This window comes from Hyla sarda, chromosome 4, assembly GCF_029499605.1.
Source record: "Hyla sarda isolate aHylSar1 chromosome 4, aHylSar1.hap1, whole genome shotgun sequence".
Lineage (NCBI taxonomy): Eukaryota > Metazoa > Chordata > Amphibia > Anura > Hylidae > Hyla > Hyla sarda.
The window spans coordinates 24,738,800-24,764,811 of NC_079192.1; the positions used below are offsets into that span (position 1 = coordinate 24,738,800).

Sequence of the window (26,012 nt, forward strand, 5' to 3'; positions counted from 1 at the left end):
TCCTATGTCTCCCCTGCCTCCTATGTCTCCCCTGCCTCCTATGTCTGCCATGCCTCCTATGTCTCCCCTGTCTCTTATGTCTCCCCTGTCTCCTATATTTCCCCTGCCTCTTATGTCTCCCTTGCCTTTTATGTCTCCCCTTCCTCCTACGTCTCCCCTTCCTCCTACGTCTCCCCTGCCTCCTACGTCTCCCCTGCCTCCCCTGCCTCCTACGTCTCCTTGCCTCCTATGTCTCCCCTGCCTCCTATGTCTCTCCATCTCCTGTTTCTCTCCTCCCTTCTATGTCTCCCCTGCCTCCTACATCTCCCTCTGCGTCCTGTCTCCCCTGCCTCCTATGTCTCCCTCTGCGTCCTATGTCTCCCCTGCCTCCTATGTCTCCTCTGCCTTCTACATCTCCCCTGCCTCCTATGTCTCCCCTGCCTCCTATGTCTCTCCATCTCCTATGTCTCCCCTGCCTCGTATGTCTCTCCATCTAATGTGTCTCTCCTCCCTTCTATGTCTCTCCATCTCCTGTGTCTCTCCTCCCTTCTGTCTTCCCTGCCTCCTATGTCTCTCCTCCCTTCTATGTCTCCCCTGCCTCCTATGTCTCCCCTGCCTCCTATGTCTCCCCTGTCTCCTATGTCTCCCCTGCCTCCTATGTCTCCCCTACCTCCTATGTCTCCCCTGCCTCCTATGTCTCCCCTGCCTCCTATGTCTCTCCATCTCCTGTGTCTCTCCTCCCTTCTATGTCTCCCCTGTCTCCTATGTCTCCCCTGCCTCCTATGTCTCCCCTGCCTCCTATGTCTCCCCTGCCTCCTATGTCTTCCCTGCCTCCTATGTCTCTCCTGCCTCCTATGTCTCTCCTCCCTTCTATGTCTCCCCTGCCTCCTATGTCTCCCCTGCCTCCTTTGTCTCCCCTGTCTCCTATGTCTCCCCTGCCTCCTATGTCTCCCCTGCCTCCTATGTCTCCCCTGCCTCCTATGTCTCCCCTGCCTCCTATGTCTCCCCTGCCTCCTATGTCTCCCCTGCCTCCTATGTCTCCCCTGCCTCCTATGTCTTCCCTGCCTCCTATGTCTCTCCTGCCTCCTATGTCTCTCCTCCCTTCTATGTCTCTCCTGCCTCCTATGTCTCTCCTCCCTTCTATGTCTCCCCTGCCTCCTATGTCTCCCCTGCCTCCTTTGTCTCCCCTGTCTCCTATGTCTCCCCTGCCTCCTATGTCTCCCCTGCCTCCTATGTCTCCCCTGCCTCCTATGTCTCCCCTGCCTCCTATGTCTCCCCTGCCTCCTATGTCTCCCCTGCCTCCTATGTCTTCCCTGCCTCCTATGTCTCTCCTGCCTCCTATGTCTCTCCTCCCTTCTATGTCTCCCCTGCCTCCTATGTCTCTCCTCCCTTCTATGTCTCGCCTGCTTTCTATGCCTCTCCTGTTCCTTACAAGAACCCTTTCTTATACAGTTTGTATACAGGGGGACAGGGGTGTATAATAATACAGATCAAGAACAAGATGGAACCTTGGAGTCTGTAAAAAAATGACTATTCCTCCTGTTCATGGGAATGTTCTCCTCTCTCATGTAAGTTTAGAAACATTCTTTCCTGATGGGTATGAATTCCAGACATTTAGGAAATATTTTAATCCTGGGAAGCTTTGGAAGACGTAGTCCCATGGGGCGAGCTCCTCAGAGATGGTCCGTGAGACGTGAGAGCCAGTGAGTCGCAGCTGGTCAGGGATCCTGATATGGTGGTCACAAGCATCAGCACAGTAAGGACCATGTAGAGCAATGTTCATCAACCTGTGGGTCACCAGCTGTAATAGAACTACAGCTCCCACCATGTCCTCACAGCCTCAGGTCTGGTATAAAGCTCATGATTTTTCCCATTGCCTATAAAGCTGTCCAGGTACGAAGCGTTACCCTTAACATTTCTGAAGGAATTGAAATCTTTTGAGGTTTTAAAACTTTTTCCTGCACACACAGCTGATGGTTCAAAGTACAAGTGTATGCAAGAGCCTGAATTCCATGTTTGTCTTCTATGGTTGTACTTATACAGAGGATCTGTGTTATCTTACAATTACCTCCTTCCCTACAATGTATAGAGAGATATTGTCATAAGACACAGGGGCATAGGAGGTTGGGTAGACATAGAGGGCTGAGGAGACATAAGAGAAATGACAGCAAAGGAGGCTGAAGAGATATAGAAATGGGGCAGACAGGAGACATAGGAACGGGAGATGTAGAAGAAAAGGAAGACATAGAGGGTAGGAAAGATTTGGAGGGCTGAGAAGGCATAGGAGGTAGGCTACACGTAGAAGACAGGGGATACATAGGGGTCAGGGGACACATAGGAGGAAGGGGAGACATAGGAGGTAGGGGAGACATAGGAGGAAGGGGAGACATAGGAGTCAGGGGAGACATAGGAGGCAGGGGAGACATAGGAGACAGGGGAGACATAGGATGCAGGGGAGACATAGGAGGAAGGGGAGACATAGGAGTCAGGGGAGACATAGGAGACAGGGGAGACATAGGAAGCAGGGGAGACATAGGAGGCAGGGGAGACATAGGAGGTAGGGGAGACATAGGAGATAGGGGAGACATAGGAGGCAGGGGAGACATAGGAGGTAGGGGAGACATAGGAGATAGGGGAGACATAGGAGGTAGGGGAGACATAGGAGATAGGGGAGACATAGGAGGTAGGTGAAACAGGAGGTAGGTGAGACGAAGAAGACAGGGGACACATAGGAGACAGAGGAGACATAGGAGGAAGGGGAGACATAGGAGGAAGGGGAGACATAGGAGGAAGGGGAGACATAGAAGGTAGGGGAGACATAGGAGACAGGGGAGACATAGGAGGCAGGGGAGACATAGGAGGAAGGGGAGACATAGAAGGTAGGGGAGACATAGGAGACAGTGGAGACATAGGAGGCAGGGGAGACATGGGAGGCAGGGGAGACATAGGAGACAGGGGAGACATAGGAGGCAGGGGAGACATAGGAGGCAGAGGAGACATAGGAGGCAGGGGAGACATAGGAGACAGGGGAGACATAGGAGGCAGGGGAGACATAGGAGGCAGGGGAGACATAGGAGGCAGAGGAGACATAGGAGGCAGGGGAGACATAGGAGGCAGAGGAGACATAGGAGGCAGAGGAGACATAGGAGGCAGGGGAGACATAGGAGGCAGAGGAGACATAGGAGGCAGGGGAGACATAGAAGGCAGGGGAGACATAGGAGGCAGAGGAGACATAGGAGGCAGGGGAGACATAGGAGGAAGGGGAGACATAGAAGGTAGGGGAGACATAGGAGACAGTGGAGACATAGGAGGCAGGGGAGACATGGGAGGCAGGGGAGACATAGGAGACAGGGGAGACATAGGAGGCAGGGGAGACATAGGAGGCAGGGGAGACATAGGAGGCAGAGGAGACATAGGAGGCAGGGGAGACATAGGAGACAGGGGAGACATAGGAGGCAGGGGAGACATAGGAGGCAGGGGAGACATAGGAGGCAGAGGAGACATAGGAGGCAGGGGAGACATAGGAGGCAGAGGAGACATAGGAGGCAGAGGAGACATAGGAGGCAGGGGAGACATAGGAGGCAGAGGAGACATAGGAGGCAGGGGAGACATAGAAGGCAGGGGAGACATAGGAGGCAGGGGAGACATAGGAGGCAGGGGAGACATAGGAGGCAGGGGAGACATAGGAGGCAGGGGAGACATAGGAGGCAGGGGGGACATAGGAGGCAGGGGAGACATAGGAGGCAGGGGAGACGTAGAAGACAGGGGAGACATAGGAGGTAGGGTAGAGGTAGACATAGAAGATAGGAGCCTGGGAAGAGAAAGGAAGTAGGGGAAATATATGAGGTATGGAAGACATAAGAGGTAGGGGAGACATAGAAGACAGGGGACACATAGGAGGCAGTGCAGATATAGAAGTCAGGGTATTATAGGAGGTTGGAAGAAAAAGGAGGTAGGGGAAACAGGAGGTAGTGAAGACATAAGAGGTAGAGGCGACATAGGAGGTAGGGGAGACATAAGAGGCTCCGGAGACATAAGATACAGGGGAGACATAGAAGGTAGAGTAGAGATAGGAGACAGGGGAGGTAGGGAAGACATAGGAGGTGGAAAGACAAAGGAGGTAGGGAAGATATAGGAAGCGAGGAGACGTGTGGTAAGGGAGATGTAAAGGGCTCAGGGGATAAGAGGTTATAGAGACATGGGAGCATATGAGGCTGAGGAAACATAGAAGGTAGGGAAAACATGGGAGATGGGGAAGACATAGAAAGTAGTGGAAAAACAAGGGGCAGAGGAGACATAGGAGGAAGGGGAGACATAGGAGGCAGGGGGGACATAGGAGGCATCAGAGACATAGGAGGCAGGGGGGACATAGGAGACATCAGAGACATAGGAGGTAGCAGAGACATAGGAGGCATCAGAGACATAGGAGGTAGCAGAGACATAGGAGGCATCAGAGACATAGGAGGTAGCAGAGACATAGGAGGCATCAGAGACATAGGAGGCAGGGGGGACATAGGAGGCAGGGGAGACATGGAAGGCAGGAAACATAAAAGTGAAGGGAGACAGAAATACATTATATACAGGGGGTCAGTACAGCTTTTGGGTGTAAAGAAGGATGTTTTCTTTCTCTGACAGCAAGCAGATATTATGTAGAAAAGGAATTGTATCAATGTAATTGATGGTATGATTGAATTGAAAAGGTTGAGGTTCAGGCATTCAAACAAAGTTAAAGGGGTTATTCAGGAAAATACTTTTTTTTTACATGTCAACTGGCTCCAGAAAGTTAAACAGATTTGTGAATTACTTTTAGTAAAAAAAATCTTAATCCTATCAGTATTTATGAGCTGCTGAAGTTGAGTTGTTCTTTTCTGTCTAAGTGCTCTCTGAGGACACCTGTCTCGTGAACTGTCCAGAGTAGAAGCAAATCCCCATAGCAAACCTCTTCTACTCTGTGCAGTTCCCAAGACAAGCAGAGATGTCAGCAGAGAGCACTGTTGCCAGACAGAAAACAACAACTCAAATTCAGCAGCTGATAACTATTGGAAGGATTAAGATTTTTTAATAGAAGTAATTTACAAATCTGTTTAACTTTCTGGGGCCAGTTGATTTCATAAATAAAATTTTTACCTGGAATACCCCTTTAAGCTGCAGTACCAGACACTGCCAGTAGACAAGGGTGGGGCTGTTTGTACCACTATTTGTAAACCACTCCAGTTACTACCCTATGACATTAACCACAGAGGCCCGGTATTCCACATAAGATGATCAGTCATTCTCTCACCTCTTTGGGAAGTGCGTCCCCAGAATCTGAATAGTGAATCCAATGGCCATAAGAGCTACGAGGCCAAATCCCAGGATTTGTATACTGCAGACTTGGCTTAACCTCATTCTCCTAAAGGAAACACAAAAAAAGAGAGTATAATGTCAGATATCAGTTCAAGATATGGGGTAGTAATGATATAGATAACCTCAAATGATGCATTATGGGTGAAGAACTCTTAAAGGGGCACTCCACTGAAAAACATTTTCTTTTAAATCAACTGGTGCCAGAAAGTTAAACAGATTTGTAAATTACTTCTATTAAAAAATCTTAATCCTTCCAGTACTTATCAGCTGCTGTATACTACAGAGGAAGTTCTTTTCTTTTTGAATTTCCTTTTATGTCTGACCCAGTGCTCTCTGCTGACACCTCTGTCCATGTCAGGAACTGTCCAGAGTAGGAGAGGTTTGCTATGGGGATTTACTTCTACTCTGGACAGTTCCTAAAATGGACAGAGGTGTCAGCAGAGAGCACTGTGGTCAGACAGAAAGAGAATTCTAAAAGAAAAGACCTTCCTCTTTAGTATACAGCAGCTGATAAGTACTGGAAGGATTAAGATTTTTATTTATTTATTTTATTAAATAGAAGTCATTTACAAATCTGTTCAACTTTCTGCCACCAATTGATTTAAAAAGAAATGTTTTCCAGTGGAGTACCCCTTTAAAGGGGTACTCCACTGCCAGACATCTTATCCCCCCTATCCAAAGGATAGGGGATAAGGTGTCTGATCGCGGGGGTCTCGCAATAGACATGCCCGCTCCCATAGACATGAATGGAGGGGGCTTGGCGTGATGTCAGAAAGGGGGCGTGGCCATGACGTCACGATCACGGCCTCCGGCGCCGAGCATTCTGAACAAAATGTTCAGAACGCTGGAGTACCCCTTTAAAGGGGTATTCCAGGAAAACACTTTTCTTTATATATTACTTCTATTAAAAAATCTTAATCCTTTCAATAGTTATCAGCTGCTGAAGTTGAGTTGTTGTTTTCTGCCTGGCAACAGTGCTCTCTGCTGACATCTCTGCTTGTCTTGGGAACTGCGCAGAGTAGAAGAGGTTTGCTATGGGGATTTGCTCCTTCACACGTTTGCTTCCGAGACACATGTCATCAGAGAGCACTTAGACAGAAAAGAACAACTCAACTTCAGCAGCTCATAAGTACTGAAAGGATTAAGATTTTTTAATAGAAGTAATTTACAAATCTGTTTAACTTTCTGGAGCCAGTTGAGATATAAACAAAGTTTTTTTTTCCTGGATAACCCCTTTAATCTTAAATTGTGGCCTTTACATTGACGAAATAGAAAGCTGGCACTTTAGATTTATTTAGATGTTTTGTTTACATTTTATAAAAATGTATTTTTTTAATTTTTTTTTGCTTTTAGCGCATTCTGAATTTTCGGGACAGATTTAACACCTGTTTATATCAGTTATTTTTTTATTTTGAAAAAAAAAAAAAAAAAGCAGCTCAGAAGACCTCACTATAAATAGAAAGTCCGGTCTTAATGACATCATGTCCCATAACGGAGCAAATAAACGCAGAGGCGCCCATCAAACACCAAGCAAAGACACTAACCAACAAGCAGACTGTTAGGAAAGCTAAAGGAACGTGAAAGCGCAAAACCTTATAAAGCTGATGGACTTTAGTAGAGGCCATAGATATAGCAGCAGTATACAGATAGAGCTGGAGGGGAGGTATATAACTACTATATATCCTGATCCCATAGAGATAGCAGCAGCAATATACAGATAGAGCTGGAGGGGAGGTGTATAACTACTATATATCCTAAACCCATATAGATAGCAATAGTATACAGATAGAGCTGGAGGGGAGGTGTATAACTACTAAATAACCTGATCCCATAGAGGCAGCAGTATACAGATAGAGCTGGAGAGGAGGTCTAAAACTAGTATATATCCTGATCACATAGAGAGAGTAGCAGTATACAGATAGAGCTGGAGGGGCAGGGGGTATATAACTACTATATATCCTGATCACATAGAGATAGCAGCAGTATACAGATAGAGCTGGAGTGATGGTGTATAACTACTATATATCCTAATCACAGAGATAGTAGCAGTATACAGATAGAGCAGGAGGGGCAGGGGGTTAATAACTACTATATATATTGATCTCATAGAGATAGCAGCAGCAGTATACAGATAGAGCTGGAGGGGAGGTATATAACTACTATATATCCTGATCCCATAGAGATAGCAGCAGCAATATACAGATAGAGCTGGAGGGGAGGTGTATAACTACTATATATCCTAAACCCATATAGATAGCAATAGTATACAGATAGAGCTGGAGGGGGGGGGATGTATAAATATTATATAACCTGATCCCATACAGGTAACAGCAGCAGTATACAGATAGAGCTGGAGTGATGGTGTATAACTACTATATATCCTAATCACATAGAGATAGCAGCAGCATACAGATAGAGCTGGAGGGGAGCAAATAATAATAATAATATATTATTGTTAATATTATTATTATATATTAAAATATTTTATAAAAGTTATACAATTTACTTTGTCCTGGATTTTTTATAAGGTGTAAAAACTTCTGCATTTACCCCAATACTCCTGTCACAACTGATCCAGATGGCATGCCCCTGCTCTAAGCTGTATGTAAGCAGAGCTATGTGGTCATGCTCTCTCTTAAAGGAATCCTCCATGTTTCATTTTTGCCTATATTCTGCACACTCACCATCACTAATCCTATAGTGCCATCTGTTTTATTCCAGCACAGCAGCATCTATATGTTTCATTAAAGGGGTACTCTGGTGGACTACTTTTTTTTTTTTTTTAAATCAACTGGTGCCAGAAAGTTAAACAGATTTGTAAATTACTTCTATTTAAAAATCTTAGTCCTTCCAGTACTTATTAGCAGCTGTATACTACAGAGGAAATTCTTTTCTTTTGGGATTTCTTTTCTGTCACTACCACAAGTGCTCTCTGTTCCATGTCAGGAACTGTCCTGAGCAGCATATGTTTGCTATTGGGATTTTCTCCTGCTCTGGACAGTTCCTGACATGGGCAGAGGTGTCAGCAGAGAGCACTGTGGTCGTGACAGAAAGAAATCCCAAAAGAAAATAATTTTCTCTGTAGTATACAGCCGCTAATAACTACTGGAAGGATTAAGATTTTTTTTTAATAGAAGTAATTTACAAATCTGTTTACCTTTCTGGCACCAGTTGATTAAAAAAAAATAAGTTTTCCACCAGAGTACCCCTTTAATGTAACTAGGTCATGTGATCACCAGTCTGACCCAAAGAAAATCAAAATGCTTAAAGGGGTATTTTAAAATCAACTGGTGCCAGGAAGTGATATAGATTTGTAAATTACTTCTATTTAAAAATCTTAATCCTTCCAGTACTTATCAGTTACTGTATACTACACAGGAAGTTGTGTTGTTCTTTCCAGTCTGACCACAGTGCTCTCTGCTGACACCTCTGTCTATGTCAGAAACTGTTCAGAGCAGCATATGTTTGCTATGGGGATTTGCTCCTACTCTGGACAGTTCCTGACATGGACAGAGGTGGCAGCAGAGAGCACTGTGGTCAGACTGGAAAGAACTACACAACTTCCTCTGGAGCATACATAGTTCTACAACCAAAATTCTTTTTTTGCAGTCAGTGAATGGAAAAATGCTTTGTTTCTTTGGAAGGTGATGTCCCAGAATCACAACTAGAGGTGAGCGATAGCGCCCAGCCCAGCAAATGGTAAGAACCTAAGCACAGCCTTGTACCAGACAGGTATGCCTAATATGTTGCTGTTTACAGGAGCAGGGACTCCTGTCTTTGAAAGGAGTCCCTGCCCTTCTATGCAGTTTTTGTGGCCACTAGAACCTCATGGAAATTACATAATGAGCAGGAAGCATATACCGTATATAATGTCTTCTTACTGCTCCTCTATGAAGGTTGTGTGGGGCTTTACACTAAAGCACCATGAAAGTGATATACACTGCAGCGAGGCAAACCTTGTATGCGTCACTGCTCAGGGAACACTCGCTGAGCCGGATGCAGAGCGTCCAACCCAGCGGGTATAAGACATTTACCATCACCACTTACCTTCAGGCGGCAATCGTTTTTTGGGCACCCTGCACCCTTCATAGTGAATGTGAACTGAACAGCAGGCATACAATGTATGCCTTGCAGCTCAGAAAGTACCAAATCTTTATGGGATCAGGATATATAGCAGTAATACACCTACCCTCCAGCTCTATCTATATACTGCTGCTATCTCTATGGGATCAGGATATATAGTAGTTATATACCTACCCTCCAGCTCTATCTATATACTGCTGCTATCTCTATGGGATCAGGATATATAGTAGTTATACACCTACCCTCCAGCTCTATCTATATACTGCTGCTATCTCTATGGGATCAGGATATTTAGTGGTTATACCCCTCCCCTCCAGCTCTATTTGTATACTACTGCTATCTCTATGGGATCAGGATATAGAGTAGTTATACACCTCCCCTCCAGCTCTATCTGTATACTGCTGCTGCTATCTCTGTAGGATCAGGATATAGAGTAGTTATACTCCTCCCCTCCAGCTCTATCTGTATACCGCTGCTGCTTTCTCTATGGGATCAGGATATTTAGTGGTTATACCCCTCCCCTCCAGCTCTATCTGTATACTGCTGCTATCTCTATGATGGGATCAGGATATATAGTAGATATACACTCCCCTCCAGCTCTATTTGTATACTACTGCTATCTCTATGGGATCAGGATATAGAGTAGTTATACACCTCCCCTCCAGCTCTATCTGTATACTGCTGCTGCTATCTCTGTAGGATCAGGATATAGAGTAGTTATACTCCTCCCCTCCAGCTCTATCTGTATACTGCTGCTATCTCTATAGGATCAGGATATATAGTAGTTATACTTCTCCCCTCCAGCTCTATCTGTATACTGCTGCTGCTTTCTCTATGGGATCAGGATATATAGTAGTTATACTCCTCCCCTCCAGCTCTATATGTATACTGCTGCTATCTCTATGGGATCAGGATATTTAGTGGTTATACCCCTCCCCTCCAGCTCTATCTGTATACTGCTGCTATCTCTATGATGGGATCAGGATATATGGTAGATATACACTCCCCTTCAGCTCTATTTGTATACTACTGCTATCTCTATGGGATCAGGATATAGAGTACTTATACACCTCCCCTCCAGTTCTATCTGTATGCTGCTGCTATCTCTATGGGATCAGGATATATAGTAGTTATACTCCTTCCCTCCAGCTCTATCTGTATATTGCTGCTGCTTTCTCTATGGGATCAGGATATATAGTAGTTATACTCCTCCCCTCCAGCTCTATCTGTATACTGCTGCTATCTCTATGGGATCAGGATATATAGTAGTTATACTCCTCCCCTCCAGCTCTATATGTATACTGCTGCTATCTCTATGGGATCAGGATATATAGTAGTTATACTCCTCCCCTCCAGCTCTATCTGTATACTGCTACTGCTTTCTCTATGGGATCAGAATATATAGTAGTTATACACCTCCCCTCCAGATCTATCTGTATATTGCTGCTATCCCTATGGAATCAGTATATGTAGTAGTTATACACCTCCCCTCCAGATCTATCTGTATACTGCTGCTATCTCTATGGGATCAGGATATATATAGTAGTTATACACCTCTCCTCCAGCTCTATCTGTATACTGCTGCTGCTATCTCTATGGGATCAGGATATATAGTAGTTATACTCCTCCCCTCCAGCTCTATCTGTATACTGCTGCTGCTATCTCTATGGAATCAGAATATATAGTAGTTATAAACTTCCCCTCCAGATCTATCTGTATACTGCTGCTATCCCTATGGAATCAGTATATGTAGTAGTTATACACCTCCCCTCCAGATCTATCTGTATACTGCTGCTATCCCTATGAAATCAGTATATGTCATAGTTATACACCTCCCCTCCAGCTCTATCTGTATACTGCTGCTGCTTTCTCTATGGGATCAGAATATATAGTAGTTATATACCTCCCCTCCAGATCTATCTGTATACTGCTGCTATCCCTATGGAATCAGTATATGTAGTAGTTATACACCTCCCCTCCAGATCTATCTGTATACTGCTGCTATCCCTATGGAATCAGTATATGTAATAGTTATACACCTCCTCTCCAGCTCTATCTGTATACTGCTGCTGCTATCTCTATGGTATCAGGATATATAGTAGTTATACATCTCCCCTCCAGCTCTATTTGTATACTACTGCTGTCTCTATGGGATCAGGATATAGAGTAATTATACACCTCCCCTCCAGCTCTATCTGTATACTGCTGCTATCTCTATAGGATCAGGATATATAGTAATTATACACCTCCCCTCCAGCTCTATCTGTATAACTGCTGCTATCTCTATAGGATTAGGATATATAGTAGTTATACACCTCCCCTCCAGATCTATCTGTATACTGCTGCTTTCTCTATTGGATCAGGATATATAGTAGTTATACACCTCCCCTCCAGCTCTATCTGTATACTACTGCTGTCTCTATGGGATCAGGATATAGAGTAATTATACACCTCCCCTCCAGCTCTATCTGTATACTGCTGCTATCTCTATAGGATCAGGATATATAGTAATTATACACCTCTCCTCCAGCTCTATCTGTATACTGCTGCTATCTCTATAGGATCAGGATATATAGTAATTATACACCTCCCCTCCAGCTCTATCTGTATAACTGCTGCTATCTCTATAGGATTAGGATATATAGTAGTTATACACCTCCCCTCCAGATCTATCTGTATACTGCTGCTTTCTCTATTGGATCAGGATATATAGTAGTTATACACCTCCCCTCCAGCTCTATCTGTATACTGCTGCTATCTCTATGGGATCAGGATACAGTGGTCCCCCAACATACGATGGTAATTCGTTTCAAATGACCCATCGTTTGTCGAATCCATCGTATGTTGAGGGATCCGTGCAATGTAAAGTATAGGAAGCTGTACTCACCTGTCCCCGCCGCTCCGGACCAGGTCCTCACCACTCCCGATGCTGTCCCAGGGGCTCCCGATGCTGTCCCGCTGCTCCGGCGTCTTCTTCACGATCCTCCGGCTTCTTCCGCATCTTCTGCAGGGTCCGGGCCTCGCTTTCTGGTGACGTTATTACGCTGCTGCGCCGGCGCGGCGTGCGTAGTGATGTAATAACGACGCCGGAAAGCGAGGCCCGGACCCTGGAGAAGATGCGCAAGACGCCGGAGGATCGCGAAGTGGACCCGGAGCAGCGGGAATAGGTAAGTGAACCTGTCCGGGATGCTTAAACTGCTATCCGACAGAAGCTTAAGCATTTTGCGCTGTCGGATAGCAGTTAATGCGATGGCCCCGACATATAAAAGCATCGAATGTCGATTTGATCATATGTCGGGGCCATCACATGTCGGGGGGTTACTGTATATAGTAGTTATAAACCTCCCCTCCAGCACTATCTTTATACTGCTGCTATGTAAATGGAATCAGGATGTATAGTAATTTAATTTTACACCTCCCCAGAGGCTGTGCTCACACATGGCGTTTTTTGCTCTTTTTTTATTTTTTATTTTTTTTATTATTATAAATTTTATTAAAACAATTAATTTGTGTTCATTATGTAATCCAAACTCCTTTTTTATTGTTTCAAATTTTTTAATCTCGCCATCCTGAAAAATCTGGGTAACATATTTAACCCCTTTGCTTTTCCAAAAATCGCTCCCTAATCGTTGGAAATGTGCCAACTCTGTATTAACCCATAACACCGTATTGGTTAAAGATCCCTCTATCTTACACCTTTTTTTTTAACCACTTGCCAAATTTTCCTAAACAGCCCTATTAGTGAAAAGTGCCCAAAATCCTTCTTTATCGGAAGGCCTGCTTCAACAAATTCAAGAAAACTTACATAGTGCCCCTATAATCTTTAAATAATTCCCTCCAAAGTGCATCACTCCATCCCCGTCTTATATTCTGTAGGTTTTTTGCAAAATATAACCTAAAATCCGGTAGACCCCTTCCTCCTTCTCTTCCAAGTGTACACACCTTATATATTTCGTACGTACTCTACCCCTTCCCCAAATCAATCTACCCATTAGGGCTTCTAATCCCCAAAACCATTTTACAGGAATCCAAGACGTATAGAACCTGAGGTATCATTACCATTTTAATTAACCCAATCCTATCTGCAATGGAAATGGGCAATTTAACCCATGCGTCTATCTTTTTCCTAAACTTGCTCAACAAGGGATAAAGATTGAGTTGCATAAAAAAATCTTTTTCCGGGGACAATTTAATCCCTAAATAATCCAAACTCTCATCCTTTTTCAGAACTTTCACCCCCATTTGTCCATTTATGTTGCCTGTTACCAAGGGCATTAAAGACGACTTTTCCCAGTTAATTTTGAGACCGGAGACCCTACCAAATTCCTCAACAACCCTAATTGCCGCTGGAACCCCTATATACCGTATTTTTCGCCCTATAGGACGCACCGGCATATAAGACGCACCCTATTTTAAAGGTGCAAAATCTAGAAAAAAAAAGATTCTGCACCCAACAGTGATCTTCTACCTGCGGACCTCCAGATGTTGCAAAACTACAACTCCCAGCATGCCCGGTAGTTTTGCAACATCTGGAGGTCCGCAGGTTGAAGACCACTGTATAGGAGGTAATACTCACGTGTCCCCGCCGCTCCGGACCCGTCACCGCTGCCCTGGATGTCGCTCCATCGCTGTCGCCGTGTCCCCATGTTGTCCCCGATGCTCCGGACATCTTCTTCCCCGGGATCCACGCTCTCCGTCGCCGTCATCACGTCGCTACGCACGCCGCTCCTATTGGATGACGGGACTGTGTGCTCGACGACTTGATGACGTCGAAGGACAGCGCCGCCATGCAAGGGATCCCGGCGCGGAGAAGGCACCGAGGAGGCAGGTAAGGTCCCTCCTGGTGTCCTGTAAGCTGTTCGGGATGCCGCGATTTCACCCGACTTTCGCTTCAGACTCGGCGGTCAGCTTTGATCGCCGCGTCTGAAGGGTTAATACAGGGCATCACTGCGATCGGTGATGTCCTGTATTAGCCGAGGGTCCCGGCCGTTGATGGCCGCAGGGACCAACCCGATAGGTGTGTATTCGCCGTATAAGTTTTTGGGAAGAAAAAGTGCGTCTTATACGGCAAAAAATACGCCAGGCGTTTTCTAAAAATAGGAGAATATCGTCAGCGTACATTAAATATTTCTCTTCTACTCCCTTAATCCCAAATCCCCTCAGATCTTTAGTTTTTTTGAGCTTTCTCGCCAAAGGCTCCAAAAAAAAGGCAAACAACATAGGTGAGAGGGGGCATCCTTGCCTGGTGCCCCGTCCTATACTCAATTGGGTTGAAAGGGACCCATTTACTGCCACCCTAGTCCTGGGATTCTTATATAACAATTTAAACCAACATATCTCCCTCTATACCAAATCTCTCGAGGACCTTCCATAAAATGCCTTCATAGCGTCAAGTGATAGGGTGGAGCCGAAAAGATCCGATCCCAACTGTATATTGACCAATGATCGAACAAGATTACTATGAACTGATCTCCCCGCAATAAATCCGGTTTGCTCATCTCCTACTATACTAGAGAGGAGGGGGGGACAGTCTTCTGGCCAAAAGTTTGGTTAGAATCTTAGCATCTGAATTAATCAAGGATATAGGCCGGTAGGAGTCTATTTTCCTGCTATCTTTCTCTTTCTTTAAAATTAGGACTATTTTAGTTTCTAACATAGAGGGAGGCAATTCTCCCCCCTTCCGAACCTCCTCCAAAACCGAGCAAAGGATAGGAAGTAGGACCTCCTTATAGTCCTTATATATTGAATAAGGTAGACCATCCAACCCCGGGGCTGATGTATTCGAGCAACTCTCTAAGGCTTTCTCCACTTCTTCTACTGTAGACTTTCTAGGCTTATCCTATCGATAGTTGGAAATTCAATTTCCTCCAGATATGCTTCTATCTCACTATCCCCTACAACCACCTCTGAGCTATATACCGGGGTATACCACGCACCGGCCTATAACACGCACCCTCATTTTACCAAGGATATTTGGCTAAAAAAAGGGCTAAAATGAGGGTGTGTGTGTGCGTGTGTATACCCCGATACACTGTTTCTGACCCCGCAGAAGCCCCCAGGAAAGGCAGAGGGAGAGAGGCCGTTGCCGCCCGCTTCTCTCCCCCTGCCTTTCCTGTGGTATAGAGCCCTGCTGCCGCCGCTTCTCTCCCCCTGCTATCGGTGCCGCTGCCCCATTGCCGGTGCCGCTACCCCATTGCCTCCCCCCATCCCCGGTTTTATAATTACCTGCTGCCGGGGTCGGGTCCGTGCTTCTTCTGGCTCCGGTGTCGCGTCTCCTGCGTCGTTGCTATGCGCTGCGAGGCGCAGTGATGAATGACGTCTTCGATGCGACGTCACTCGTCATTACGTAGCACAGCGCATAGCAACGACGCAGAAGACCGGCACCAGAGCCAGAAGAAGCACGGACCCGACCCCGGCAACAGGTAATTATAAAACCGGGGATGGGGGGGGGGCAATGGGGCAGCCGCGCTCTACAAAATCCCTCTGTCCTGGGAAGAAAATCTTATGTTGTGCTTTTTCGAAATAATACTCAGACCGCTTGCCTTGACCTAGTTCTAACTCCCTAAAGTTCTCTTCAGCGCTCTCCGCCTCATATTTCTCCTCAGCCTTTCTGACCTTCTCTCTCAACTCCTGTTCTACCTTACCAAATACCTTTTTTTTCCTTTGAATCGCCCTATATAGAATCCCCCCTCAATATCGCTTTAATAGTGTCCCATACTACCATATAGGGGGCTGAGTTCTTATTCAGCTCCCAACATTCCCATAACTCTTTCACCATTTCCTCCTTACCCCCTATCAAATTCAACCAATGGGTGTTCAGGCTGAAAACCCTCTCCCTCTGATTTTCTCGGTCCCCAAAGGACAATATCAATACGTGATGCTACTTTATAGGAGGCCGAAAAACATGAAAACCCCCTCCTTTCAGGATTCATTACACACCACGGGTCCCTCCAACCCATCCCGACACATAGTTTATAAAGGGGGGTGTCAACTTCTCTTCCGGCCCTAGTTGACGACCTATCCTGAATGGGGTTCATTACGCAATTGCTCTTTTTATTTGTTTGTGTTTTCTGTGACTTTCCCTTAATTGTGGCAAAAAATTGTGCTAACTTGCCGCAGTTGTACCAATCACGGTAAAATGTGAACACATTTTAAATCTTCATAAAGCTCAGATCAGTTTTCTTCTCACGGCAACATTTCCCTAAAAAATACACTTTGAATAAGAAACTATATAAAAATTGCGTGTAGCATGACCTGACCTTGACCCACTGAGTCTGACCAGTTCACCTGGGTGACCTCCAGCACCAGAAGCCTAATAAGATGACCAGGTGCAGTAATAACATACTACACTCTCTCTCTGCAAAGCCAGAGGATTTATGGAAAATACAGGCAGCATTAGGAAATAGTTTTTGTTCTGAATTCATTTTGCTGAAGATCCCATGCCTGCCAAATCAGCCACTTAAGTTCATTTTGGCAAAATGTAGTCTTGCTTTTTTCTGTCTCTGTGTCAGCAGTGGGGTCCTCCTGGGTCTCCTCCATAGTGGGGTCCTCCTGGGTCTCTTCCATTGTGGGGTCCTCCTGGGTCTCCTGTCATAACGTTTAATTTTATTTCAATGTCGATAGATACTTCGCACTGACACTGATGCTCCCTGAGCCTGCAGGACAGCTTGAATATCTATGGAACTTGTTTGAGGCTGCTTATCCACCATCCGGACTATCCTGCGTTGACACCTTTTATAAATTTTTCTCTTCCGTCCACGCCCAGGGAGATTATCTACAGTGTCATGGGTTGTAAACCTCTTGATAATGTTGCGCACTGTGGACAAAGGCAAATCTAGATCTCTGGAGATGGACTTGTAACCTTGAGATTTTGATATTTTTCCACAATTTTGGTTCTCAAGTCCTCAGACAGTTCTCTTCTCCTCTTTCTGTTGTCCTTGCTTAATGTGGCACACACAGACACACAATGCAAAGACTAAGTGAACTTCTCTCCTTTTTATCTGCTTTCAGGTGTGATTTTTATATTGCACACACCTGTTACTTGCCCCAGGTGAGTATAAAGGAGCATCACATGCTTGAAACAATCTTATTTTTCCACAATTTTGAAAGGGTGCCAATAATTTTGTCCAGACCATTTTTGGAGTTTGGTGACATTATGTCCAATTAGCTTTTTTTCCTCCCTTTTTTGGTTTAGTTCCAATACACACAAAGGGAATAAACATGTGTATAGCAAAACGTGTGTTACTGCAATCCTTTTCTGTGAGAAATACTTCATTTTCTAGAAAAATTTCAGGGGGGACAACATTTACGGCCATGACTGTATATGGGATACAAGTGTAACAAACCCTCAATTCTCACACTTTTACGACTTCACATGGGATTAGCCAGCTGCAAATTTTTGACATTTTTTTTAAAAAAAAAATAAACCCTCGCCCCCCCCCCCCCCCCCAAAAAAAAAACTGATCTAATTTTTGGAGGACAGAGGCCAAAGTGACCATCTGTAAGGAGGCGGTAAGGGTTATGACTACAAGAGGCTGAGATCCGAGTGCTGAGGTTTAGGGAGGGCGCGGCGGACACTTAATGAGGTGACTCAGGATGGAGCCAGTTACTCATTGACAAGTTTAATAGCGAAGTAACATACAGTATGTGGCCTGTATTTTATGGTACCCCCCCCTCCCCCCCCCTCCTCCGCACTATATAGGACATTAATCTCACTCGAGAACCCCGTTCTCGAGGGCTCTCTTCATGGCCTAAGCCTCTTGTAACAAGGAACCAGTTTTATTATGAGGAAATCTTTCCCCGTAAAGTGTCTCTGTAGCGCCAATGCCCTTTAAATAAGTGCCGCTTGTGTACAGACGCTTTAATTACATTGCCTAATGCAGTGTTTCCCTACCAGGGGGCCTCCAGCTGTTGCAAAACTACAACTCCCAGCATGCCCGGACAGCCGTTGGCTGTCCGGGCATGCCGGGAGTTGTAGTTTTGCAACAGCTGGAGGCACTCTGGTTGGGAAACACTGGCCTAATGGGACCCAATGTGTGTCTGGTGATCAACAGTGGGGACAGACAGATGTATAAAAACAACATGTATTCCCATAGCCGTTGGCTGTCCGGGCATGCTGGGAGTTGTAGATTTGAAACAGCTGGAGGCACCCTGGTTGGGAAACACTGGATTAATGGGATTCATTTTGTGTCTGGTGATCAACAGTGGGGACAAACTAATGTATGAAAACAACATGTATTCCCATAGCCGTTGGCTGTCCGGGCATGCTGGGAGTTGTAGTTTTGAAACAGCTGGAGGCACCCTGGTTGGGAAACACTGGAATAATGGAACCCATTTTATGTCTGGTGATCAACAGTGGGGACAAACTAATGTATGAAAACAACATGTATTCCCATAGCCGTTGGCTGTCCGGGCATGCTGGGAGTTGTAGTTTTGAAACAGCTGGAGGCACCCTGGTTGGGAAACACTGGAATAATGGAACCCATTTTATGTCTGGTGATCAACAGTGGGGACAAACTAATGTATGAAAACAACATGTAGGCCACCATCACCCTACATATTCCCATATACAATAGAAATGAACACTGGGAACATATTTGTTTTTAATTGCTCTTTAAAACAGGTAAATTTTAATATATATATATATATCTTCACAGTGATTATTTCTATTAGATATGGGAATATGAAGGGTGAGGGTATGTTGGAAGGGTGCCTACATGCTATTTTCGTAGAGGACCCCCCCCTAGTTGTCTGGTGGGCTTAGGGTGTGAAAGGGCTGACAATTATTTTCCTTCCTGGTTGGCAAGGGCAGTGATGGGGTTAATAATAATGTGATGTCCCAGTACGGGATATGCATCTCACAGTCCTGTCAGGTTGAGTCCCTGCACGTTCCCCAGGGATCACCTACACTGTACCCCTATAATCTGTATAGGTGTCTATTATGTGTAAAGGACCTTTCATATGGTCACATGATTATTAGTCACATGATAATGGTTGTCACATGTTAATGTCACATATTTTGTTACCCAGAGAGCACCAGGTGACCAGATGACCCGCAGCTAGCCTATGGGCTCCTTGCTCAGCCCCCTTTATAAGAGGGGGAGGTACTACAATCTCTCTCTTAGATCCTGAGGTCAAGTCCAGTCCAGACGTCTCAGAGCCAGTGTCCAGCACATCTGGAGGGGTCAAGCCTAAATTACAGCCACAAGTCAGTAAGTCATGTCATCTCTGTCTGCTGTCACTACCTACAGTCAAGTCTATTATAGTCAGCGTGGCTGTGCTAAAGTCTGTCAAAGTCACTACAAGTCCCAGCAAGCTGCGAGGTCCCTGGTGCTACTGGTCACCTCTCTGGGATCCTGGCCTAGATGTAGAGACTATTACCATCTGTCTATCTCAGTAATGCTACCGTTAACCCTGACATGGCCTTGGACTCTTATTTCCCCTGCCTAACCAGGACTAGTGATGCTTCCGTTCAGGTGGTTCTCGGTTAAAGCCATGGCTTGGCGTCACGAACATTTAGGGGTTAACACCATCTACCCCAGGGCTACAACATCTGCCCCATCCACCTGACATCGCATCCCCGTAGCCCACCACAATAACATCCCTGCTGGACCATCACAGTGAAGTAGTTAATGATTAGTGATGAGCGACAGGGGCCATATTCGAATTTGCGATGTTTGTCAATATATGGACGAATATTCGTCCTATGTTCACGAAATTCGCACATTCACTATGTTCCTTCTCTTTTTTTTCCCATGCGAAAATTCATAATGAAATTCACATAGTGCGCATGCGCAATTATATATTTTACCTAAAAGAAGGAAGGAATCAGTGTCCAGTCTGGAAATGCCGATATTCGCATAAATATTTGCATAAATATTTGCATAAATTTGGATTAAAAAAAAACGAATATTTGTCATTATGAATATATATCACTATATTCTAAATATTTGCGAAATCGCGAAGTTCCGGAATTTTCGGTAAAAATTAGCATTTCGAATTTTCGCGTTCAACACTATTAATGATGACATCCCTGGAGGGCTAGAGCAGTAATGAACTGACAATAACATTCCTAGTGGGCTAGGGCTGGGAAGAAGTTGGTGATAACATCCCTGCTGGACTATCACAGTGAAGGGGTAATGAATGATAACCCCTTTACTGTGATATTCCAACAATAATATGCCTGGTGGGTTAGGGCAGTAAAGAGTTAATATTAACATCTCTGGTGGGCTAGGGCAGTGAGCAGGCTGATAATAACATCCCTGGTGGGCTAGGACAGTGAGCAGGCTAATAATTACATCCTTGGTGGGCTAGGGCAGTGAGCAGGCTGATGATAACATCCCTGGTGGGCTAGGGCAGTGAGCAGGCTGATAATAATATCCCTGGTGGTCTAGGGCTGTTTAGAGATTAGTGATAACATCCATGTTGGCTGAGTGAGAGGGTGAAAACTCATATTCCTGGATTCTTCTATGCCAGTAAAGGGTTAATAATAACATCCCTGTTGGGCTAGGGCAGTGATTGGGCTGGCAGTTACATCCCTGGTGGACTAGTATAGAGATTAGTGATAATTAGTGATAACATCCATGCTAGACTATCACAGTGAAGGGGTTAATAACTTCCCTGGTTGACTGAGACAGAGAAAGGTCAGACAAAAACATCCCTGGTGGGCTAGGGCAGTAAAGGGGTTAGTGATAGCATCCCTGCTAGTCCATCACAATGAAAAAGTTAATGGTGACATCCCTGGGAGGATAGGGCAGTGAAAGGATTAATAATAACATCCGTGGCAGTTTAGGGCAGTTCATTGGTAGACAATAGCATCCCTGGTGGCCTGGAGTAGTGCCTGGAGTATACTAACCGTATAAAAGGCTGTAGTGATGGCACCAGATTTAAATAGGTAACTGCTGACCACTATGGAGTTGTCACCACTATGGAGTTTCTTAGTCTTTTCTTCTGTGTGGGCCTGGATTGTGACCTGACTAGAGGACACCTCATGTTTAGTGATGAGCGGCATTGGCCATATTTGAATTTGCGATATTTCGCGAATATATGGATGAATATTCGTCATATATTCACGAAATTCGCATATTCGTTATATTCGGTTTTTATTAAATTTTTTGCGCAAATGCGAAAATATATGTGCACATTCGCTAATATTGAGCCCTCCCTTCTTTAATGGTATAGGGCTAGTGCAGTGGTCTCCAACCTGCGGACCTCCAGATGTTGCAAAACTACAACTCCGTTGGCTGTCCGGGCATGCTGGGAGTTGTAGTTTTGCAACATCTGGAGGTCCGCAGGTTGAAGACCACTGCACTAGTGCATTAACTCTGTGATTTTTTTGCCCATTGAAACCAATAGACCCATTGTGGTCTATGGGGATCTCACGGTATATAATGAATATGTGAATTTCGCGAATATATGGATGAATATTCGTCATATATTCGCGAAATTTGCATATTCATTATATTCGTTTTTTATTTTATTTTTTGCGCATATGCGAAAAATATATGTGCACATTCGCGAATATTGAGCCCTCCCTTCTTTAATGGTATGGGGAACTAATGGGCTAGTGCAGTGGTCTCCAACCTGCGGACCTCCAGATGTTGCAAAACTACAATTCCCAGCATGCCCGGACAGCCAACGGCTGTCCGGGCATGCTGGGAGTTGTAGTTTTGCAACACCTGGAGGTCCGCAGGTTGGAGACCACTGCACTAGTGCATTAACTGATTTTTTTTCCCATTGAAACTAATAGACCCATTGTGGTCTATGGGGATCTCACGGTATGTAAAACTGTAAGATAAGCAGGAGGGTCCCCTTAAAGAAGGGTGGTCTCAATATTCGCGAATATTCGCATATATTTTCGCATATGCGCAAAAAAAAAAATGAATATGTGATATTCGCGATAAAAATTTTAATTTCGAATATTCGTGAGCAACACTACTCCTGTCCTGACCCGGCTCGCTCTCTGATTTGGGTTCTGACTTTTTTCTAGTTCTGACCCCTGACTTGTTTCTGACTTTCCCTCTGATTCTGACATGGTTGTGCTCGTTTGGTTCTTCCTGGTCCAATTACACCTTTAGTTTAGGGCCTGTTGCCCAGTTGGGGGCCACCAGTTAGTGTGGATCATGTAAGCAGATAGGACAGTGGGTTGGGTTCAGCTCAGGGCTGCACTGTCCCCTCCTACTCGAAACATAATCACAGGCCTGACCAAACTTTTCCTGGTGACCCCTCTTTCCAATATGGATCCCACATGTGCATTGGTGGACTAGATGTACAGATTAAAGGGGTATTCCAGGAAAAAAACTTTTTATAGATATATATATCAACTGGCTCCAGAAAGTTAAACAGATTTGTAAATTACTTCTATTAAAAATATCTTAATCCTTTCAGTACTTATGAGCTTCTGAAGTTAAGGTTGTTCTTTTCTGTCTAAATCCTCTCTGATGACACCTGTCTCAAGAACCGCCCAGTTTAGAAGCAAATCCCCATAGCAAACCTCTCATTTCCCGAGACAGGTGTCATCAGAGAGGATTTAGACAGAAAAGAACAACCTTAACTTCAGAAGCTCATAAGTACTGAAAGGATTAAGATTTTTTAATAGAAGTAATTTACAAATCTGTTTAACTTTCTGGAGCCAGTTGAGATATATATATATATATATATATATATATATATATATGTTTTTTCCTGGAATACCCCTTTAACCCAGCTTGTCCAGGACTTAGTGGAATATCTGCAACATCAAGAGACCTCACAATCTCAGATACCATTGACTCTTTCCACCATACCATTAAAACCCCAGATTGAACTCCCTGAGCACCTGAGCATTTTTCTGGGGGAATAGAAGGGCCTTTGTAGCCCTTCGGGACTTTATTTTTGCCTTCAACCTCAGTCCTCAGGGTCTAAGAGCCAAAGAGTAGGGACAATGTTGTCTTTCCTTCAGGAGGATCCCCAGGAGTGAGCTTTTTTTTGTCGCACCAGACTTTCTCTCAAACTGACTTCAGTAGAGCATTTTTCTCAGGATAGAAGGGCCTTTGTAGCCCTCCGGAACAGTTAAATCTTTATTTTTGCCTTTGACCTCAGTCCTCATCGTCTGAGAGCTAAAGAGTAGGGACAACTATGTCTTTCCTTCCGGAGGATCCCCAGGAGTGAGCTTTTTCTGTCCCATCAGACTTTCTCTCAAACTGACCACAGTAGAGCATTTTTCTCAGGATAGAAGGGCCTTTGTAGTCCTCCGGAACAGTTAAAACTTTATGTTTTGCCTTTGACCTCAGTCCTCATCATCTGAGAGCCATAGAGTAGGGACAACTATGTCTTTCCTTCAGGAGGATCCCAAGGAGTGAGCTTTTTCTCTCCCATCAGACTTTCTCTCAAACTGACTTCAGTAGAGCATTTTTTTCACTGCCTTGGGGTTGCTATATGACAGGGCCGGATTTACAGAGTCCCAGATGAGATACAAATCCTATGCCCTACAATCTCACCGACAGGCTGACTGGATGGGGAGAAAAGGGGCAAGAAAAGGACACTTAAAGGGGTATTCCAGGAAAAAACTTTTCATATATATATATATATATATATATATATATATAAATCAACTGGTGCCAGAAAATTAAACAGGTTTGTAAATTACGTCTATTAAAAAATCTTAATCCTTCCAATAATTATCAGCTGCTGAAGGTGAGTTGTTGTTTTCTGTCTGGCAACAGTGCTCTCTGCTGACATCTCTGCTTGTCTCGGGAACTGCACAGAGTAGAAGAGGTTTGCTATGGGGATTTGCTCCTACTCTGGACAGTTCCCGAGACAGGTGTCATAAGAAAGCACTTAGACAGAAAAGAACAACTCAACTTCAGCAGCTCATAAGTACTGAAAGGATTAAGATTTTTTAATAGAAGTAATTTACAAATCTGTTTAACTTTCTGGAGCCAGTTGATATATATATATAAAAAGTTTTTTCCTGGATTTAACACATTGCACCTACAATGGTCATTGGGACCACCAGGGACGTTATTACTGATCACTGGATCATCAGGAGCAGTAAACAGCAGGATGTCACCATTACTTACTCTGGCCCTCCAAAATGTTGCAAAACTACCACTCCCAGCATGCCTGGACAGCCTTGGCTAGACCCCTAGACCTTAAAGGGGTACTCTACAAATGTTTTTATATCAACTGGTGTCAGAAAGTTATACAGATTTGTAAGTTACTTCTATATAAAAATCTTAATCCTTCCAGTACTTATCAGCTGCTCCAGTATGCTCCAGAGGAAGTTATGTAGTTCTTTCCAGTCTGACCACAGTGCTCTCTGCTGACACCTCTGTTTGTGTCAGAAACTGTCCAGAGCAGGAGCAAATCCCCATAGCAAACCACAGTTCCTGACACGAGGAACAGAGGATTTTGCAACAGCTGGGTGCCTCCAGCAACTCCCTGCATGCCCGGACAGCCAAAGGAGTTGTAGTCTCACCACTAGACATCAGGGATATTTACTAAGCAACTGGATCACTGAGCATAGTATTTAAAGGGGGTAGGTCGATATATATATTTTTTAATTCATATAAAGCTATACTTACCTAGCCCCCGTCCCCAGCAGCTCCAGTCCGGCTCCGTCTGGTTCCCCCGATATATTCTTTCTTCTTCCTGCTCAATGCAAGACCTGCCAGCTTAGCCAATCACTAGCCAACACCGGAAACCATTGCAGCCCGTGATTGGCTGAGCAGGCAGGTCCTAAATCAAGCAGGGAGAAGTTTGAGGGGGGAACAGATGGAAACTGCTGTTGGTGACCAAGGTGAGGTAAGTATAGTTTTATTTTCTTAGTTTTTTTGCAAATGCTGGATAACCCCTTTAAAGGGGTACTCCGGTGGAAAACTTTTTTTTTTTTTTTTTTTAATGAACTGGTGCCAGAAAGTTAAACAGATTTGTAAATAACTTCTATTAAAAAATCTTAATCCTTTCAGTACTTTTTAGCAGCTGTATGCTACAGAGGAAAATCTTAATTTTTTTTTATTATTTATTTTTTGTGTTGTCCACAGTGCTCTCTGCTGACACCTGATGCCCGTATCAGGAACAGTCCAGAGCAGGAGAAAATCCCCATAGCAAACCTATGCTGCTCTGGACAGTTCCCAAAATGGACAGAGGCGTCAGCAGAGAGCACTGTGGACAACAGAAAAAAGAAATTCAAAAAGAAAAGAATTTCCTCTGTGGCAAATAGCTGCTAAAAAGTACTAAAAGGATTAAGATTTTTTAATAGAAGTAATTTACAAACCTTTTTTACTTTCTGGCACCAGTTGATTTAAAAAAAAAAAAGTTTTCCACCTGAGTACCCCTTTAATAAATGACTGGACAGCTAGTCATCAATAGAGCAACATGAATATGGCTCCTAAGGCTACAAAAACACTGGACCACCAGGGATTTACTGTGGCCAAATAACCGTATTGATCACAACAGATGGACAATAAAACATTAATAAGCAGCTCCTCCACAATAGTAGCAGTTCCCCCACAATAGGTCAGCATTTCCCCCACAATAGTAGGCAGTTCCCCCACAATAGGTCAGCATTTCCCCCACAATAGTAGGCAGTTCCCCACAATAGTAGGCAGTTCCCCCACAATATT

General features: G+C 44.6%; 1 protein-coding gene across 1 annotated transcript in view; it reads right to left on the reverse strand.

Moving 5' to 3' along the window:
• GAL3ST4 (galactose-3-O-sulfotransferase 4) overlaps positions 1 to 26,012 on the reverse strand; it is a 42,537-nt gene that overhangs the window by 11,402 nt on the left and 5,123 nt on the right. The window contains exon 2 of the mRNA XM_056570199.1: positions 5,261 to 5,371. Within this exon, the coding sequence (XP_056426174.1) occupies positions 5,261 to 5,367 (107 nt within the window). The 5' untranslated portion in view covers positions 5,368 to 5,371. The remainder of the gene's footprint in view (positions 1 to 5,260; positions 5,372 to 26,012) is intronic.